General features: G+C 46.1%; 1 protein-coding gene across 1 annotated transcript in view; it reads left to right on the forward strand.

Moving 5' to 3' along the window:
* Dsg2 (desmoglein 2) overlaps positions 1–18102 on the forward strand; it is a 58304-nt gene that overhangs the window by 19622 nt on the left and 20580 nt on the right. Inside the window, exons 2-9 of the mRNA NM_001427278.1 lie at positions 2607–2642; positions 4288–4422; positions 8407–8568; positions 8665–8809; positions 9951–10117; positions 12505–12642; positions 12734–12919; positions 15190–15455. Coding sequence (NP_001414207.1) covers positions 2607–2642; positions 4288–4422; positions 8407–8568; positions 8665–8809; positions 9951–10117; positions 12505–12642; positions 12734–12919; positions 15190–15455 — 1235 coding nt within the window. The remainder of the gene's footprint in view (positions 1–2606; positions 2643–4287; positions 4423–8406; positions 8569–8664; positions 8810–9950; positions 10118–12504; positions 12643–12733; positions 12920–15189; positions 15456–18102) is intronic.

An 18102-nucleotide genomic window follows, 5' to 3' on the forward strand; every position in this document is an offset into this window, starting at 1 on the left:
GGGAAGAGTACTTGCTGCTTTTGCAGAGAATCTGGGTTCAGTTTCCAGCGCTACCTGTAACTCCAACTCCAAGGGACTCTGATCCCTTCTTCTGGCCTCCAGGCCTCTGCACTCCAGCACGCACACACACACACACACACACACACACACACACACACACACATACACACACACATATACACATACACACACATACACACATATACACACACACATACACACACATATCCACACACACACACACACATACACACACATATACACATACACACACATACACACACATACCCACACACACATACACACACACACATACACACACACATACACACAAATAAAAATGAATATTTTTTAAATGGAAATGGTAAACTGCCCATGTAACTATCAAAGAGAGATTGATTGATAGGAGGCAAAAGGAAGTACCAATTTGAGACTGCACAGGCTGATGTGACTCTGAGCCATCTTGGATGCAGGCAGTAGTCTTTCCTATACAAAATTCCTAACAGCGAAACATTTCAACATGGCCACCGTGTTACTGAGAATATGAGATTTTTGGAGCACATCTTGCTTAAAGTGATATTTTAAAAAGTAAGAAATAATGTATCTAGCTGCAAAATTGACAGTAGATAACCGTCTAAGGCTGCTGTAAGTTAACTTTTCTCTATGCAAAGACATCATAACCCAGGCAAGTTATAGAAGAGACTTTACTTGAGACTCGAGGTTGGAATCCATGGACAGGGTGCGGGTTACAGGTGGCAGGCAACTAGAACAGCTCCATTCACAACTCACATCGCGAACCTCACTCAGGAGGCTCAGAGAGCTATCGCAAAACAGCATCGATCTTTCTAAATGTCAAAGTCCGAGTCCCAACCCCCTATTCCCCATCCCTGACAGTCTTCCGCCACCAAGGCCACACCTCCAAGTCCTGACCAAACAGCCACGAGCTGTGGACCAAGTGTTCAGATGCCAGACTCATGGCAAACATCTCATCAAACAACCATCGCTTTTGATCTGCCCAGATGCTGCAATGTCAACCAACCTTGAATGTCTTTTAGATGACGCAAGAAGGAAGAAAAGTGGGTGGGAGGGCTAAGTGTGCATAGAAAGAGTATCCTCAAGGAAGCCTCCAAGGCAATATGGAGGCTGTCAGCATAAACCTTCACGGAAAGCTTGACTACCACTTCGCATGGACTCCGTGGACCTGTGTTTCCTAATGTGGAAATGGCATATAAGGCTGCAGAAATTCAGGCTGAGGACTCACTCCAGTGAATTCATACATAATGGAAAAGTGGAGACATCCACGCAAACCACTTCCAGTCTGCACTTAGTGGTAGAGGGATGCCTCAGCGTTAGCAGGCACAGAGAAGGTGCATCTTCTGGGATGAGGACAACGCGAGTCTGTGTGGTTATCCAGGGCACACAGAATGAGCGTGCTGTATTAGCCTTAGAAACGATGACGGAGGATTAGCCGAATGGCGGGGATTCTCAGAGGTGAGGAGCGTGAGGCAGCAAGAGTGGCAAACAAAGCAAAGTACTGGTGGTTACATTAAAAAGTCCTCAGGACTCGTCTTGCCTGGGAAAAGCGGAAGGAGGACTGAAGATAGTCTCAGACAACACATGACATCACAGTCCAGTGTGACTCATGCCCAGTGTGTCATATGCTGTCCAGAAGTCAGCATGACTCCCGGGTTTGCGAGTTCGAGATGCCAATGGTGGGGGCACAGAGAGAGAGACCCAGCTACAGTGACCGTAGTTTGTAGTCCGAATGGAGCACACATTTGCACAGCCCTGAGGAAAGGTCCCTGTAAGCACGAGATAAAGCCACAGGGTGAGGAGAAAATGGAGGAGGTCTAAGGTGTCAAGAGGCAAACGATTTCATTTTTAATTTTTGTTTATTCGCTTTGCATGTGAGTGTCAGGACAAATCTGGGGCGTCAGTCCTCACTTGTTGAGGCAGTTTCTCTTACTGTCTTACCGTGACAGGCCAGCACCCAGCTTCTGGGCGATTCCCTGACCCTGTAGGAGTGCTAGCGTTACAGCACACGGCTTCAAAGTAGTCAGGTTTGCACAGCACATCCCTTTACCCCTGAGCCACATTCCCAGACGTACTTTGTTTGTTAAAATACTAGGTGTTCTCAGGGCAGCAAGGCGGTTCAGCAGGTAAAGGCACTTGCTACCGAGTCTGACAACCTGAGATCAATCCCCAGTTCTCACATGGTGCAAAAACTCTCAGGCTCTGCGTCCTGTGTCACATGCATACCCTCCCATATATCCGTGTGTGTGTGTGTGTGTGTGTGTGTGTGTGTGTGTGTGTGTGTGTGTGAGAGAGAGAGAGAGAGAGAGAAAGAGTCTGTGTGTTTCTGTGTGTCTGTGTATCGGTGTTTGTGTGTGTGTGTATCAGTGTGTGTGTATACAAATTCATATATATTCATATGCATATATATGCCATCCAATATATACTATTCTCTGAAGGAGACTTTGTGGACCAAAGAAGGAGGTAGAGTCTGCCCTCTGAATCTGGTTTTTGGAAGTCAGGGGAGAGCATTACAACTCCAAAGCCTAATGGTAGTTACTCTTATTTTTAATGTCTATAATTTTATTTTATAGGTCTGCTTGGACTTTGGAGATGGACTTCACTTAGAGGTAAGGCGCTAAGGAGGATCTGGGGGACCCAGTGCTCTAGTTTTGTGGTAGATGGACTTGCTATGTTTTACTAGATTGGAAATCTACACTCCCTTAAACCTGGACCTTCCCATTCAAACAAGCACAGAGGAACACGCATCAAACGATGTTCAGTACATATTTTATTTATAAATCAATCAATTGCTGCCTTGCCAGGCTTGGCACACACATTCCTTTGGTCTTATCACTCAGGAGGCAGTGGCAGGTGGGTCTCTCTGTCAGTTGGAGGCCAGCCTGGTCAGCATAGTGAGCTCATATCCATATCTTGGAGATCGTGGAAGGTTTTCCCTGGGCCATTCTCCAGACTTATAGCTTAAGTTTTAAATGATCTCATCTGTTTCTTACTGTGAGAGTAAGTCAGAGAAAGAAAGAGACAGAGACAGAGAGCAAGCATGAAGTTAAGAGGGGAGGAAGCGGGGAGGATCTGGGAGGAGAGGAGGGAGGGGAAAACATGATTAGAATATAGTGCATGAAAATTTGTAATTGAAAAAAATGTTTTAAATTACAGTCACATTCTGAGAAAAGTGAATGACAGCATAAATAACTTATAATAAAACATACTTACTTAGTGCAACAATACAGGTAGGAGGGTAGAGGAACCAGCCAGCACAGAGACATTTCTGGGATCACAGCATGTACAATCTTGCCTGGAAGGATCTAATTTATATCAGTGGTTTCTAAAGAGTAAGTCCTAAAACCTGCAGGTCTGTATTTTTAATCCAAAAGTCATCACAGAAAGTGAATCTCAGTTGTCAGCTAGTGAGAAAGGAAAGTCCGTGACTGGTATTGTCTCTAACCTGTGAGAGATTAGGGTGTTTGTCAGCCTCACTGTCTTAGTTAGAGTTTTACTGCTGTGAACAGACACCATGACCAAGACAACTCTTATAAAGGGCAACATTTAATTGGGGCTGGCTGACAGGTTCAGAGGTTCAGTCCATCATCATCAAGGTGGGGGGGCACAGCAGCTTCTAGACAGGCATGGTGCAGGAGGAGTTGAGAGTTCTACATCTTCCTCTGAAGGTGCTTGTGGACAACTGACTTCCAGACGGCTAGGATGAGGGTCTTAAAGGCCACACACACACACAGTGACACACCTACTCCAACAAGGTCACCTTCTAATAGCATCACTCCCTGGGACCTTACCATTCACTTTGGAAATCTGTTCTAACTGTGGAGAGCAAACTCTGCCACATTAACAGCTGGGAGGCCATTTCTCATGTGCATGGGGAGTTTAGTAGAACACATACATTTCCTTTGTGAAAGTAAAACTTAAAAAACCTTTGAAACCTGGGAGGCCAAAGAGACGGACTCAGTGGTTAATAGTACTGGCCGCTCTTCCAGAGGACCCAGGTTCAGGTCCCAGCACCCACCTGGAGCTCACAACCATTTGTAATTCGCATTCCAGGAGATCTGACACCCCTGTAGTAATGCACATAAAATAAAATTTAAATATTTTAAAGTTTTGAAATGTTGTCTTGCGCTATTTTTAATCGTGTTTATTTTAACTAATACCTTAACACGTGCACTATTTTTAAGTTTAGGAAGTTACAGAATGCCTCACCAAAGCTTTGGGGTGTGTGATAACAAAAGGTAATTCTCTTAACAGGTCTTCAGCACGAGAGGTGAAGACAGACTGTTCACTAAGCGCACTCACTTGGTTCGTCAAAAGAGAGCCTGGATCACTGCCCCTGTGGCTCTTCGGGAGGGAGAAGACCTTTCCAAAAAGAACCCAATCGCCAAGGTACTGGCTACAGAGCAATATGGTGTATGTGTTGGATGGGTGGTTAAGGCTGTGGCGTATGAAAATTACGAGGTCCACTTTTCAATCAGGTGATGTACATAGCGGGTTTTAAAATATTCAAGATGTTTTTGAAAATGACCAGAAGTTACCTTTTAACATACGATTTTAGGATCTGATTCAGCTACAACTTGAGGAATCTGATATTGGGTCAATCTTAGTCTAATAAATAAACCTTACAATACTCAAAAGAAGGTAATATCACTAAAAGCAAGCAGACTGGGGTCTGATGTCTGAGGAAGTGTGACTATGACATACGTCCTTCTTGGCTTGGGACAGCGCTGTATGCCTGTCTTCTAGAACTAGTGATTCACAGCTCTCTTTCCCCCCCAAGAGGACTCCAATTTTCAAATAAAGTTCATGGCGGAAAACCTGCATGAGTACTCTGAATCCCAAAGTGAGGTCAGCCGTGCAAACCTGGGTCTGCAAGCCCTCTTGTTGGTCTACTCAAAGCTCTTCTTTATATTCTGTGACTAGCACTGTAACTCCGTCTAGGTCAGTGGTGTGCGGTCGTTGAATGACCCTTACATGGGCGCAGCCTAAGACCAAACACAGATATTTACATCATTTATAAGCATAACAAAATTAGAGTTGTGAATTAGCAGTGAAATAATTTTCTGGTTGGGGTCACCACGACATGAGGAACTGTGTTAAGGGGTCGCAGCATTAGGGAGGTTGAGAAGAGCAGGCCTAGGATTTCTTTCTTTCTTTCTTTCTACTGTGTTTATTGACTGTTTTCATGTTGGTTTAGTGGGGAAGTGTCACACTCATGTGGCGGTCGGAGGACAACAGTGAGAGTGTCTTCCTCTGCCATGTGTGTCCCAGGGACTGAACCCAGGTTGTCACCAGGCTTGGCAGCAAGTGCCTTTACCTGCAGAGCCATCCTGCTGAACGTCCTTTATATTCTAACAGCTTTAACGTATTTGTGATGCTTGTTATGTCCCTCCCCGCCACCCGCTGGCTCCCCCTTCCTTTTCCTTTCTTCCTACATTGTCCCCAGTGACTGCACAGAAGAGGACACCATCTCCTCCAGCTACCACAAACATTCCTGAGCTCCTCAGGAAGCATGGGCCTTGTGGACCCTGCTCCTGTCCACAGCAGTTACTATCAGTTTACCCTGAAATACAGCACAAACCATTCACGTCTCCTCAGTCCCGCTGCCAACGTCCATCTCTGCCTCTCACCTGGTCTTCCTGGTTTCACTCTTGCCAAGTTCTCGCCCACACGAAGCCTTTTCTCTGGAATTAGTAAGCGCAAAGTTCAGAAAAGACAAATCACCCCCAACATGGTCTGTGGGAGCCCATGGGACTGCTGGCCTTGGCCTCTCTCTTCCTGGAGACCTACCCCCTGTTTCACTGCACACACAGTGAACTGGCCACAGTTCACTCTGCTGCCTTGGGCACTCACTGTCCCCTCCTCCCGGAGTCGGTTCCCCATGGGGATTTTGATACATGACATCATCACATCTCTGCTCGAGTATCACGTCCTCTCTCCACCTCAGTCCCTTTTCTCTCTGACCTTTCATCCTGTGTGGTTTTGGCTTACAGCATATTTGACTGCCGGACATTGGCCAGACACCGCTAGCTTGCTGTCTGCCTCCCTCATTAGTATAGAAGTTCCACATGAGGCTTTGTCCTTAGGGCTCTCTGTCCTGCCTGTGCCCTGCATGTGCATGGGCTGGCTACTCAGTAAACATCATGTAAATGTCTACTCACCTGCATTCAAGGTCCATCATCATCAACTTTTCAATCATATATGTGAAGGGCTTCTATAAGAGAAATGCAGCTGTAGAATCAAGGAAAATAGTTCCCCTTTTCTAGTACTGTGTCATACTAATTTTTTTAACATAACCAGTATTTTTCACTTTTATTTTATGTGTATTTGTGTTTTCCCACATGAATGTGTTTACCACATGCATTCAGTGCCCACGGAAGCTAGAAGAGGGCCTTGGATCCCCTGAGTCTGGAGTTACAGACACTTGTGAACCACCATATAAGTGCGAGGAACCGAACCCAGGTCCTCTGCAAGAGGAGCCAGTGCTCTTAACCACTGAGCCGGCTCTCCAGCCCCAACCACACTGTTAATGGAAAACCTTCTAAAATCCAGACTTTCCCTGTGGCTTCACAGTGCAGCGTGTGTACAGGCAACGGGGCTGTTTCGTTTGGACTTTGCTTGCCGCTGTCTTGGCTTGGCTACCTCAGTCATCGCCCTTTCAATAGGTTTCATAAACTGACACCTAAGAGTTGAACCGGCGTTTGCTGTTATTCATCTTAATCACGCAAGGTGTTAAAAGTAAAATTTTCACAAAAAGTAAGGTGCTGGAGAGGTGGCCCAGTTGAGGAAGAGTTCAGGCTGCTCTTGAAGAGGGCCTGAGTTTGGTTCCCAGAGCCTCATGTGGCTCACAACTGCCTGTAACTACAGCTCCAGGAGACCTGACCCCTCGCCCTGGCCTCTGCAAGCCTGAGCACTTCCATGCATAAACTTGCCCACCCACATCCCACTGCATAAAATACACCTTTAAAATTACTTCCCTCAGAAGGCAAAATATCTCAGGAAATTATCCCACTTTCCAAACTCTCCCTCTAAAAGTAATACTCTCCCAGCAGACGCCCCCAGCGTAGACTGGGAAACCGTCGGAAGAATGTGTATTAATGCCAAGGTTTCAATATGGAGACTGGATGGGCAGGTAGAGATTGACGTCCTCAGTGATGTGTGACAGCAGATGACAGAGATGAGGAAGCCTGGGGAGGCACACAGGGAAATACAATTAATGCGAACGTGGGTAGGAATAAGAAGATCGCTTATGGAGAATAAAGAGGCTGACTGGAGGGGACCCAGCGGTTAGAGACAAAAATTGATTCGCTCAAGTGTTTGTCCCCTGCAGAAAAAGTACCTAGCTGTATTCAGCCGTATCTGGGAAGATTCTGTGTTAATATCTTCTGGGCAGTTGGCTGGATTTATGAAAGTTATTTTTGATTCTTAAGTTACTGTATGTATTTAAATTTAAAATGTACTCCCATTTCTTGGGAGATAAATGCAGGAAGATCAGGAGTTCGGGTCATCCTCGGCTACATAGAAAGTTGGAGGCTAGCCTGAACTATGTGAAATCCTATCTCATAATACCAACTTCCAGTGACTGTAGCTCAGTAAGAGCTCTCCACTGGCAAGCATAAGTCCCTGGTTTCTGCCCTAGTACACCAAAGGAAAAAAATCTACTTCCCTTCCAAGACGTAGCCCAACTGTATCTTAATTCCACAATAGTCCTAAAAGGTAAGCACTGTTCTGTTCTCCATTTCACAGATAAGAAAACTGAGGCCCCCTCCCCCCAGTAGAGGAAGATGCACTTAATCCTGCTACAACTTGATGTCCAAGGGTGGGGTGGTAGCCAAGGGCAGGGGAGGGGATTTGTGAGTGTGGGACTGGGAGGAGAGTAGATTATTGGAAGCTGTGAGCAGGATATAAAGTGAAAGAAAGAGAGAGAGAGAGAGAGAGAGAGAGAGAGAGAGAGAGAGAGAGAGAGAAGAGAAAGGAGGAAAGGGAAGGGAAGAAAAAGGGCAAGGGAAAAGCAAGGCAAGGCAAGGCAGGGCAGGGCAAGGGCAAGGGCAAGGGCAAGGGCAAGGGCAAGGGCAAGGGCAAGGGCAGGGCAGGGCAAGGGAAGGGAAGGGAAGGGAAGGGAAGGGAAGGGAAGGGAAGGGAAGGGAAGGGAAGGGAAGGGAAGGGAAGGGAAGGGAAACTGAGACCCAGGAAGGCTGAGCACCTAGCCACTACAATACCCTTGTGTGCACTGAGACACAATTAGAACTTGGTTCCATGGCACCAGGTCACCTGTCCATTCCACAACTCCTTCAAAAAGACATTGTCATTAAGTGTTTTCATATAAATCGTAAAGGTTTTAACTTGAGGCATTTTTCTGTTCTTTTTTGTTAGATACACTCTGACCTTGCAGAAGAAAGGGGAATAAAGATCACCTACAAGTACACTGGGAAGGGAATTACAGAGCCACCCTTCGGTATATTCGTGTTTGATAGGAACACAGGAGACCTGAACATCACCAGTATTCTTGACCGGGAAGAAACGCCATTTTTCCTGGTAAGAAGGAATAATTATACCTTTTGTGGTTATAAAACAATTACATAGCAATTGGTTTACTATAGCAAATCTGCTAATGTTCGTGTCATAATTCAGCTGACAGGCTATGCCTTGGACTCCAGAGGAAACAACCTGGAGAAGCCCTTAGAACTCCGCATCAAAGTTCTGGACATCAATGACAACGAGCCAGTGTTCACACAGGAGGTCTTTGTTGGGTCCATTGAGGAACTGAGTGCAGCACGTAAGAGTACATTTCTTCCTTAGCTCTGTGTGTTGGCATGTGTGCTCTTGTCCACGCGTGCATTTCTTCCTTTAGCTCTGTGTGTTGGCATGTGCGCTCTCGTCCATGCGTGCACCGCTTGCATCCAGGGGCAGGCGAGGCCGGAAGAGGGAGGGCATCGGATCCTCTGAAACTAGTTATAGGCACTTGTAAGCCACCACTTGATCCATGGATGCTAAAAACCAATCCTGAGTCCTCTGCAAGAGCAGACAGTGCTCTTGACCACTAAGCCATCTCTCCAGACCAAAATATATTTCTTTTCTTTCCTTTTTTGGCTGTTGGGATATACGACCAGATCATTTATTCTCCATATATAGAACACAAAATTCTTTTAGTAAAAGTTGAATATTACTCCCCGGAAGTATAATATTAATGAACCCCTTACTCCTTGTACATTTACTGTAAATGTATAAGACCTTAGGAATCGTGATCTTTCGAAGAGATGCTAGACTGGCACACTGTTGTGTTATGGTCTCCATAGCAACGACGCCTGCTCTATAAGGGGAAGTTGGCTGTAGACACTATGCAAAGCGGCCAGGGCTGTGTTCCACTAAAATTCTATGAGCAAAATCAAACAGCCTTCTGGTTTTGGGCTACTGTGGGGTGTCATTGACCTCTGATTTATATTATTTTTACTGCATGCTGACATCATTGTTCAATGAAATACTCTAAGACCCGAAAGAGAGATTTCTCTTTGATCATAATAAAAAAAGAATAGTTGTGCTTCTCCTAATTTGTTTGCATCTGAATAAGCATCTAGTGGTTCTCAGTCTTGGCTATTAGATCAAACGAGTGGCCCTAATATAGCAATTTTTTATTTATTCCTATTTTATTTTCCCCCTCTTATTTCCGTGCTTGGAAGCCAGAGAACACGCCTGTGGGGTTCAGTTCTCACGGACCGTCGTGTGACCCCAAGGATCGATCTCAGTTCAGCAGACTTGGCGACAAGTGCCCTCAGCCCCTGACATCTCTATTTTGACAGTGGTATAGTGAAATTCTGATAAGAACCTCAGCTCCTTGCAGGAAGCAGCTAGAAGAATAAATAAAAGAGGAAGTGATCTGTAGGAGTACTTAACCTCCGATGCCTCGTTCCTCATGACAGATACACTAGTGATGAAAATCACCGCGACGGATGCAGACGATCCTCAGACCCTGAACTCTAAAATCTCCTACAGAATTGTCTCTCAGGAGCCTGCAAACACTCCTGTGTTCTACCTAAATAAAGACACGGGGGAGATCTACACAACCAGCTTTGCTTTGGACAGAGAGGTAAGTTAATGTCACCTGTCACCCTCGTGTCTTGCCCTCCCTAGTTTCTCCACTCCCTCGATTTGTATGTTCTCATTTTAATTAGCCCTGTATTCCTCACTCACGGAATAACTCAACAATAAGAGTTATTGTGTAGGGACGTGCTGCCGATATGGCAGTTACTAGCAACGTATGCTGTCTTGGAATGCGAGCCTTCCAAATTGACGTGCACTGTGTTCATATTGAAATGCGACTAGCTCGAGGTTGGGAAACCTGACATGAGGACTACAATTGCCTTATGACTCAGACATGGAGCAGGGCCTAGCAGTCGGAAGACAGACGCAGGAAGCTCTCCACAGGCTCAAGGGCAGCCTGTTCTATGTAGGCAGTTCCAGGTTACCCTTAGCTACGCAGTGAAACTCAGTTTCAAAATAAACACCTGGCCTGACAGCGCAGACTGTTAATCCCAGCACTCTGGAGGCAGAGGCTGCTGGATCTCCATGAGCTCGAGGCCAGGGCTGCATAGTAAGACTTAGTCTCAAAAGCAGAAAGGAGAATTAAAAAGTTCGTAATAGCTGGGGATTTAGCTCAGTGGTAGAGCGCTTACCTAGGAAGCGCAAGGCCCTGGGTTCGGTCCCCAGCTCCGAAAAAAAAAAAAGAACAAAAAAAAAAAAAAAAAAAGTTCGTAATAGAGAAAAGTCTTGTTTTAAATCTTTTTTTAAAAAAAAGAAAATTAAGAATTTGAGTAGTTTCGTAGAAAGATTATTCTCTCAAACATTTTATTTTGATTTCAAAAAAAATTTTTTGCCTTTATGCATATTAGTGTTTTGCTTTTGTCTGGCACCACATACCCGCCTGGTGCCTGCGGGGGTCAGAAGAGGGTGTTAGACCCCTGGGACAGCAGTTACAAGACAGCTGTGAATGCTCTGTGGGTGCTGGGAACCAAGCCTGGGTCCTCTGAGGAAGCTTCCAGTACTCCTAGCCACTGAGTCATCTCCTCAACCCTTAATTCTAATGTTTTAATCAAAGCGGAAATAGGTAGGCTTTAAGTGCCACACACACAGAATTTTTACAGCATACAAGGTAAAATGTTGGGGATCCTGAGGACACGGCAGTGCTGTCAGATGTAAATCTTAAGCAGCCGTGCTGTGACATGTTTCGGAACCAGATGCTCGAACGGGAAGGACCTCGGCCAACGTTCCTATTCAGGTCTTTGCGAGGTTTAAGAATCTGACCAGGGACTAACTTCTGTGGCATGCTCTCTCACATCAAACTGGAGTGGGAAAGTATTCCTTTGAGCAAGCTGCTGCCTCAAGTGTGGCCATTGAGCTGATAGCCATGGCTGTCACTCATGGGGTACTTACCTGGAGGATCTTCTAAGCAAGGTCATCCACACTGAATCCCTGTGAGGCAAATCCAGCTTATTCCCATCTTACACTTAAGGAGACTGAGGCTCAAAGGATTTAGTGACTGTCCAGCCAAGAGCTTCAGAGACACAGCTCTCTCCATCCCACACGGGACCCTCCCTCACTAATGTGGCTGCTGAGTCCCTTAAACCCCAGGCACACTCAATGTAGCCCTAACCAGGAGGCCACATATATGAAAAAGGTTGCTTTTTCTACTGGCTTGCTTCGGGCTGGGCTGGGCTGGGCTGGGCTGTTCTGTGTTATGCTATGCTGTGCTATGCTGTGCTGTGCTATACTGGGGTGGGCTGGGCTGGGCTGGGCTGGGCTGTTCTGTGTTATGCTATGCTGTGCTATACTGGGCTGGGCTGGGCTGGGCTGGGCTGTTCTGTGCTATGCTGGGCTGGGCTGGGCTGGGCTGGGCTGGGCTGGGCTGGGCTGTGCAGTGGTTCTTATGTTTTCTCATACATCTAAGGACAACCAGGAACCTCTGTCCCTCCTTCCTCCTCCTCCAGAAAAGGGTACACTATTTTTGGTTTGAGATTTTTTTTTTTAAATGCTTCTGAGTGGCATTTTCGACTCCTCAGGGCATCTGTCGGACATGTTTCTAGTCTGGACCCCAGCCAAGTCTTCCTGACTTAGCGTTTAACTCAGATTAAAAAGTGTAAGAGCAAAACAGAAGCAGCCACACACCTCTGGGGCAGAGCAAACTGCAGCACGCACAGTCCACCTCCGTTTGAAAATCTCCCAAGACTATCCCTGGTGACATAGTTGAGGGCTATGGAAATCTCCCTGCCCCTTTTCTGCCCCTCCGTAAAAGCTCTGACTGTGTGTAGATATAAATAGCATCTCCTCACCAGTAGTCGATGACCACAGAAGACGCTTATGAATGGACTAGACCACAGCCCATTTCTCACAGATAAGTGAACCAAAACCAGAACAGCATCTTCCGGGTCTGTTAATGACCGCCTCAGATGGTCTTCCTCATTTCTTCTCGTTCTTCAGGAACACAGCAGCTATTCCTTGACAGTGGAAGCGAGAGACGGTAACGGGCAGATAACAGACAAACCCGTGCAACAAGCCCAAGTTCAGATTCGCATTTTGGATGTCAATGACAATATACCTGTGGTGGAATACGGAACGGTAACTCCGTTTTATTGTAGCCTTACTGTCTCTTGACTCTCAACTAAAAATACGTTATTGCATTAATGAAAGCTGTGTTTGTGCTCTGCAGTACGAGGGGGTAGTGGAAGAAAACCAGGTCAATGTAGAAGTCATGCGGATCAAAGTGACCGACGCGGATGAAGTGGGCTCGGATAACTGGCTAGCAAACTTTACGTTCGCATCAGGAAATGAAGGGGGCTATTTCCACATCGAGACTGACACACAGACTAACGAAGGCATCGTGACCCTTGTCAAGGTGAGTTCTGAGTGTCCACCACCAGCGTGGGTCTGTGGCTATTGGAGAGACTAACATGTTTTGAGTTCCATGCTCTCATGGGGGCCTTGCAAGGATATCGACCGGTACGGGCATTGCTCAGAATCAGAAACCTCCTTTCTGGTGCAGCCATATGGAAAAACAGACATGCTACAGTTCGGAGCCAGATCAGGACCGCAGATCCCAGTCACACAGCCTTACACAGCACACTTCCAGCAGCAGGGGCTTGATGGGCCAGAGCTCAATTACTTGCCTTTCAGGGAAAAATCGAAATTTTACTTGCAAGTATCGTTAAGGGCTGCAGTTTGAAAGAAAGTAACCTGCTCTCCCACGTTGGGTGTTTAATTTTAACTGGACATGTTAATTGAATCAAAGTGGGCTTTTGATTGCTGAACTTCAATATTTTGAGAGCTGGACCTTAGTAATCCGCTTTAGAAGGAAGAAGTGGAAATTTCCAAGTAAAGGGATGGACCTTGGGGGCTGGTGTTTGGTTTGACAGAGACAAAGGACTGAGGTCCGTATTTTACACATCAAAGCAGACCTGACCTCTAGGTTCTCCCAGCATCCCTCAGTACCTACCTGACTTACCCTGCTCTCGACCTCAATGAACTTTCCAGCCCTGTGGCTGGGCTCCCCTTCCACCAGAGGCTCCTCCCTAGATAATCCAGACATTTTGGGCTCTTCTGAGTGGCTCTCTTCCTCCTCTTCCTCCTTCTCTTTCTCCTCTTCCTGTGTACCCTTTCTCTCTCTCTCTCTTTCTCTCTCCTTCCCCCATCCCCCATGGCAGCTCCCCCATGGCTTGCTTAGTCTGCTTTCTTATAGAACACAGGACCAGCAGCCCAGGAATGGCACTACCCACCCTGGACTGGGCCTCTCCCATCAATCACCAAATTACCAAAATAAACTGAAGTACTTGCTTGTTGGACATGTAAGGAGGACAGGCGGAAATATAATGAAATGTTCAAGGCCAGTGCTATGGGCAGAGTGAGTTCCAGGCCAAGGAAGATCTTCAGGTTTTTGTCCCCAGAATAGTAATAATTAGAGGGGCCCGAGGTGGGCAGGGACTCAAGGAAAGTGTTTTGCACATGTGAACTCCCCGAGACTGAGACAGCATGTGCAAGGCCTGTACATGCTGAAGCCAAGCAAATTCCCTAATGGAAGGGCAATGGTCAGAACAAAGTCCCACCCCTCACTGAGGGGCCGTCTGCATTTGATGGCTGCTAGATGAGAAGTCAGCTTTCTTTAATCATGTGATGCCTGGTGTATTGACCAGGTGTCATGGCCTCGTGGCCAAGAATAACTAGACAGCAAAACCTGGGCTCTCTGTGAGCGAGAGTGAGAGGGAGAACAGAGTTGAGTGAGAGGAAAATGGGCTTGCCTCTGGGAGGAGTTGGGAGATGGGTTAAAGTTGATCAAAGTACAGTGAGAAAAATAATAGCAATAGTGATGATGATGAAGGAGGAGGAGGAGGAAGAAGAGGAAGAGGAAGAAGAAAAAGAAGGAGAAGGAGAAGGAGAAACTCATAAACATCCTTCATGTCTGTGAATTTCCAAATTAACAGGATTTGCAGTTAGTTACTTCAATGTAGAAGTGGACTGCTTGGCGCAGCTGTGTCTCCCTGAGTTCTTATTTAAGTCCGAGTGTGTCTGTCTGTCTGTCTGTCTATGTCTTGTGTGTGTGTGTCTCTCTCTGTGCTTTATCTGTGTGTGTGTCTCTGTCTGTCTGCCTTGTGTGTGTCTGTACATCTGTTTTATCTGTGTGTGTGTCTGTCTGTCTGTATATCTATGTCTTGTGTGTGTCTTGTGTCTATGTCTGTCTATGTTGTGTGTGTCTGTATATCTGTCTTCTGTGTGTGTGTCTCTGTTTTATCTATGTGTGTGTCTGTCTGTGTATCTATGTCTTGTGTGTGTCTGTATGTCTGTGTGTCTGTTGTATGTGTGTGTGTGTCTGTCTGTTTATGTCTTGTGTGTGTCTGTCTCTGTGTTTTAACTGTGTATGTCTGTGTATCTATGTCTTGTGTGTGTCTGTATGTCTGAGTGTCTATGTTGTGTGTGTATGTTTGTGTGTGTGTGTGTGTGTCTTTGTCTTGTATGTGTCTGTGTATCTGTCTTCTGTGTGTCTCTTTGTGTTTTATCTCTGTGTGTGTCTGTATGTCTGTGTTTCTATGTTGTGTGTATGTGTGGGCATGCACGTGTCTGTGTGTTTGTGTGTGCTCTGGTTCCGCTGTATTAACTCTGGCTTTGTATCTCCAGGAATTGGACTATGAAGAAATGAAGAAGCTGGACTTGAGCATCCTTGTCACGAACAAAGCAGCTTTCCACAAGTCCGTTGTGAGCAAGTACAAGGCCACGCCCATTCCCATCACTGTCAAGGTCAAGAACGTGGTCGAAGGCATTCATTTCAAGAGCAGCACAGTCACCTTCCGAGCTAGTGAGGCGATGGATCGATCCAGCCTCAGCCGGTCGATTGGAAAATTTCAAGTTTTCGATGAAGACACTGGAAAGGCAGCTGATGTAACGTAAGATATGGTTGTGAGTGTATTTCCGGGTTTTAATTATCTAACATACCTGTTTTCTGAAATGCCTAATTTTAAAACTCATAGTGAAATCTAAGCAGCTCATTCCTTCACACCCCAGGATTACTTTGCCAAAAATCTGAGAAATCAGTTCCTCCAAACTGAGCTTGTCACTGAAGGAAGGAGGAGGGCATTTATCCCGATAGCCATCGCTTAGCCCCTCAGCCCCTCAGCACCTCAGCATCTCAGTCCCTCAACATCTCAGCCCCTCAGTCCCTCAACATCTCAGCCCCTCAGCCCCTCAGCCCCTCAGCCCCTCAGCCCCTCAGCCCCTCAGCCCCTCAGCCCCTCAGCCCCTATGTGGAGGTGGAGGTAGGAGGTGGAGGTGGAGGTCACCTCTGAATCAGCTCTAGTAGAGAAGACTGAAAACCATCTCAGAAAATAACTGGGAAACTCCCCTCGTTCCCAGCACACTAGGGCGTAAAGAAGTAGTAGATAAGATTAACTTCGTGCTAAGAATGCCAGCACCTGCCTGTAATCCAGTACTGTAGGGGCTGAGGCAGAGGAATTCTGAGATCCTGGCCAAGCTGAGCTACGCAGGGAGACCCTGTCTCAAATAAGTGAGTGAAGAGAAAGTCTTGCTACAAATGCCACTTTACAAACACATTTTTTTAAACACTGTTTCAATATATGTTCCAATATAAGAGAAGTCATTTTATGTGCAAATACATGTTGTATATTTTCTATCTTTATTCAGGCCATTTTATTTAGTTCAAGAAGGGGTGAGCTTTTTTGTGTATGCACTTGACTGAATGTCTGTGCACCACATGAGTTCACAGAGTTGAGGGCAGCTGGGGGCCAGCCTGTGGGTGCTCTCCTAGGTCACTGAGCACTCTTAACCACTGAGCCACCTTTCCAGAGGGCTTAGGTGTGTATTGATCCCAGCAGCCATTACTTAGAAGGTTTGTTAAGAACTGAGTGGATATTGTCACTGTACTAAAAGGATTTCATTGTGTCCCGCCTATAGTGCCAGTGTACACTGTAAATCTCTGTCTTAGCTCTAGGGTCTCACTGTGGGAGAGCTCCATGTAAACCTGCTATCTGTGTAGTTCTTTGGGTTGGGTTATTCGGCTGCTGAAACACAGCTTTGGGGGACTTTCTGTTCTGTGGCCGAGATACTCTCTTGCTCATGTGTCCATATGCCTGTGACCCTGGGTGCTGGCGCCCCATAAAACACCTCATCTAAAACCAGGGCCCACTGTGGCAGAGGGAAAGGCAGAGAAAGCTCCCCACCTGTGTGCTCCCATTCCCATCTGTGTCTCCATTAGTGGAACCTATCAGTCATAGAATAGATAACTCTTTCCCAATTTCATATAAATAAGCATCGCCCACTGTTGCCTGGAATCTCCTCGTGACCATCTTTACTGATGTTGCCTGCGGGAGGCCACGCTGCTCTTCCCAGGTGGGCGGTCTCTACTTTTAGCCTTCATGGCGCTACCTACCTAACATGGCAGCCCCTACCTGACTCCCCAGGATGCTATTCTGTGCGCTTTCTCTCTGCATTCACTGAGAAGCTTGTGTGTTCTAATAATGACCCAATTGAAAATGGCTTCCTGACTTTTTTTTTTTTTAAATCTTGCTGCTATTTTTATCAGGGCCTGTGACTATCATCGAAATGGTACATGTTCTTTGAAGGATGATAAGCTGTTTCTCCAAGCAGTCCTATTTCCTTTCTTTAGCGTGCATTATGGAACATTAGAAAGGGAGCACCCTTGACCAGGGCTCACACATGGGCATTTTCATGGGTTCTGGGAGGCAGAGCTAGTTAGATCATTTAACCATTTAACTAGTGAAGTCTTCAAGAAGATCAGGAGAGACGGCTCAGCAGGAGAGAGCCTTGCTCTTTTGTAGAGGAACTGAACCTTGCTTGCATGGCTCTCAATCCCCCATAGCTCCAGTTCCAGAGGTTCTGGCCCCCTCTTCTGGCCTCTGAGGCCACCTGCATGTATCCACACACACATAAGCACACTTACACAGAATTTAATATTAAAATAAAATCCTTTTTAAAAACTTAATAAGGACAGCAAGAGAACCATATTTTTTTTTCTCTTTTTCGGAGCTGGGGACCGAACCCAGGGTCTTGCGCTCGCTAGGCAAGCGCTCTACCGCTGAGCTAAATCCCCAACCCCGAGAACCATATTTTTCAGATACACCAGAAGAGGGCATCGGATCTCATTACAGATGGTTGTGAGCCACCATGTGGTTGCTGGGAATTGAACTCAGGACCTCTGGAAGAGCAGTCAGTGCTCTTAACCACTGAGCCATCTCTCCAGCCCGAGAACCATATTTTTAATGTTGTCAGTGTGGTGTCGTACTGATTATTCACTCAGTAATTTATCAGTATTTGAGACACCGCGTGAGCCTAGAAGCAGAGTTCCACAACAGATTAGTTGCAAAGCTCTTTGAGTGACGTCACCTAATGCATCCATTGGGACACGTAGATTTACTGCTTAGATGACCTTATTACATAAGAGCTATGAAAATGGGAAAATGGGGCAGACGATCAACACCTACTTTAGAATTCCTGACATTCAAAAGTACTTGTGAAAATCCAAGTGTGTTACCATTTGCTTTTTCTAGTTTTATTGTT

The sequence above is a fragment of the Rattus norvegicus genome, chromosome 18, assembly GCF_036323735.1.
Source record: "Rattus norvegicus strain BN/NHsdMcwi chromosome 18, GRCr8, whole genome shotgun sequence".
NCBI classification, from domain to species: Eukaryota; Metazoa; Chordata; class Mammalia; order Rodentia; family Muridae; genus Rattus; species Rattus norvegicus.